The sequence below is a fragment of the Panicum hallii genome, chromosome 5 (genome assembly GCF_002211085.1).
Source record: "Panicum hallii strain FIL2 chromosome 5, PHallii_v3.1, whole genome shotgun sequence".
NCBI classification, from domain to species: domain Eukaryota; kingdom Viridiplantae; phylum Streptophyta; class Magnoliopsida; order Poales; family Poaceae; genus Panicum; species Panicum hallii.
In genome coordinates this window covers 37,677,836-37,679,746 of record NC_038046.1, presented here as the reverse complement: position 1 = coordinate 37,679,746, position 1,911 = coordinate 37,677,836, and the positions used below count along the sequence as shown (strand labels likewise).

Genomic DNA, 1,911 nt, shown 5'->3' with positions numbered 1-1,911 from the left:
CTGAGAGCTCCCAGTTCCACTGCTCACTTGGAGATGCATCCAGTGGTGTCCCGATTATGGAGTATATCCGCCAATGGGAAATCAGTGACAACTGAGATCTTGTATTCATCGAAGTAGTGACGAAGCTTACTGGAAGTGATGAGTATAGCATAGAGAAGTTTTTGAATTGATGGGTAACGAACCTTAGATTCAGAGAGGACTTCGCTGACAAAATACACCGATCGCTGCACACCAAATGCATGGCCTTCCTTCGGGTGCTCCACCGTGATGGTTGTACTTGTGATGTGAGTAGTCGCGGCGATGTGAGAAGGTTTTCGCCTGGTAATGGGGCGGTGAGGATAGGGGGCAAATGGAGATGATGCTTGAGATCTTCCAGCGCCTGCACAACCTCCTCTATCCATTGGAACCTGCCTTGTCACTTCAGGAGGTTGAAGAAAGGTAATCCTTTTTCCCCAAGTCCGAAGATGAATCTATTAAAGGCTGCCATGCACCCTGTGAGCTTCTGGATGTCTTTGATCATCTGTGGGGCCCCCATGTCGGTGATGGCTCCAGGTTGTCTTGAATCCCCGGTGGCTGACGATGAACTCGAGTAGTTTCCCTTGCAGTACGCCGAAGACGCACTTGGTTGGGTTGAGCTTCCACCATAATCGCGCAAGCTGTTGAAGGTTTCCTCGAGGTCAGAGATGAACTTGTCGCGGTTTCTGGTCTTGACAACCATGTCATCCACGTAAGCTTCAACATTGTGGTGTAGCTGATTAGCAAGGCAAAGCTGGATGGCTCGCTGATATGTAGCCCCTGCGTTCTTCAGCCCGAACGATATAGTTTTGTAAGCATATGCTCCAAATGGGGTGATGAACGCTGTCTTGATCTAGTCTTCATCCTTGAGGGCGATCTGATGGTAGCCCGAGTAGCAGTCAAGGAAAGAGAGCAGGATGCAGCCAGCCATTGAGTCGATGACTTGATCGATACGTGGGAGTGCGAAAGGATCTTTCGGGTAGTGCCTATTGAGATTAGCATAATCCACGCACATTCTCTATTCATTACTATTCTTTTTCAAAACAAGTACAGGATTAGCTAGCCACTCTGGGTGGTAGACTTCTTTAATGAAACTAGCCACGAGTAGTTTTGCTAACTCCTTTTCTATGGCCTCCCTCTTGTCAGGGGAGAAACGACGCAGTCGCTGCTTCTTGGGGGTGGCTTTCGGATCGACTTTTTGGCAATGCTCGATCAACTCCTTGGGCACCCCTAACATATCTGCTGGTTTCCATGTAAATATGTCTTGGTTAGCTTTAAGGAAGTCGACGAGCGTGTGTGCCTATTTGCCATCTAGCCCGGCACTGATGAGTGCTGTCTTAGACGAGTCACCCTCTTGCAATTGGATGGTCTCAACACCGACGTTGTTGGTGTTGGGCTTCACCGTCGACTGGCCCAACTTCGTCTGTGGAGGTACGGTTGGAATCACCATCTCCGACTGGGAGAGCTGCTGTGCGGCCGCGAATACTTCAGATGAAGGTTCTGGCACGCGTGTAGTCAAGGCGTACTCGATTGCCTCCTGATCACAGTCGTAGGACTTCTTCAAGTCGCCGCAGAAGGTGAGGACCCCTGTCTTGCCCGGCATTTTGAGGAGCAGGTAGACGTAATGGGGTACGGCCATGAATTTAGCTAGAATAGGTCTGCCGAGGATGGCATGGTATGAGGACTCAAAGTTTGCCACCTCGAACTTGATGTACTCAGTACGGTAGTTTTCTTTTGTCCTAAAGGTAACTAGTAGTGTTACAGAACCGATCAATGTAGCTGTGTTTCCTGGAACAATGCCATAGAATGGAGCCTTGCTTGGAGTGAGCATTTTGGAGATGTCCATCCCCATCTTCTTCAAAGTACTTGCAAAGAGCAGGTGGAGGCCACTCCCGC

At 49.5% G+C, this 1,911-nt stretch overlaps 1 protein-coding gene across 1 annotated transcript; it reads right to left on the bottom strand.

Annotated features, from left to right (window-relative positions):
* Positions 1-1,315: 1,315 nt before the first annotated feature.
* Positions 1,316-1,654, bottom strand: LOC112892631. Its single transcript, XM_025959762.1, has one exon. The coding sequence runs from the start codon at positions 1,652-1,654 to the stop codon at positions 1,316-1,318; it is 339 nt and encodes a 112-aa protein (XP_025815547.1).
* Between the last annotated feature and the right edge of the window lie 257 nt (positions 1,655-1,911).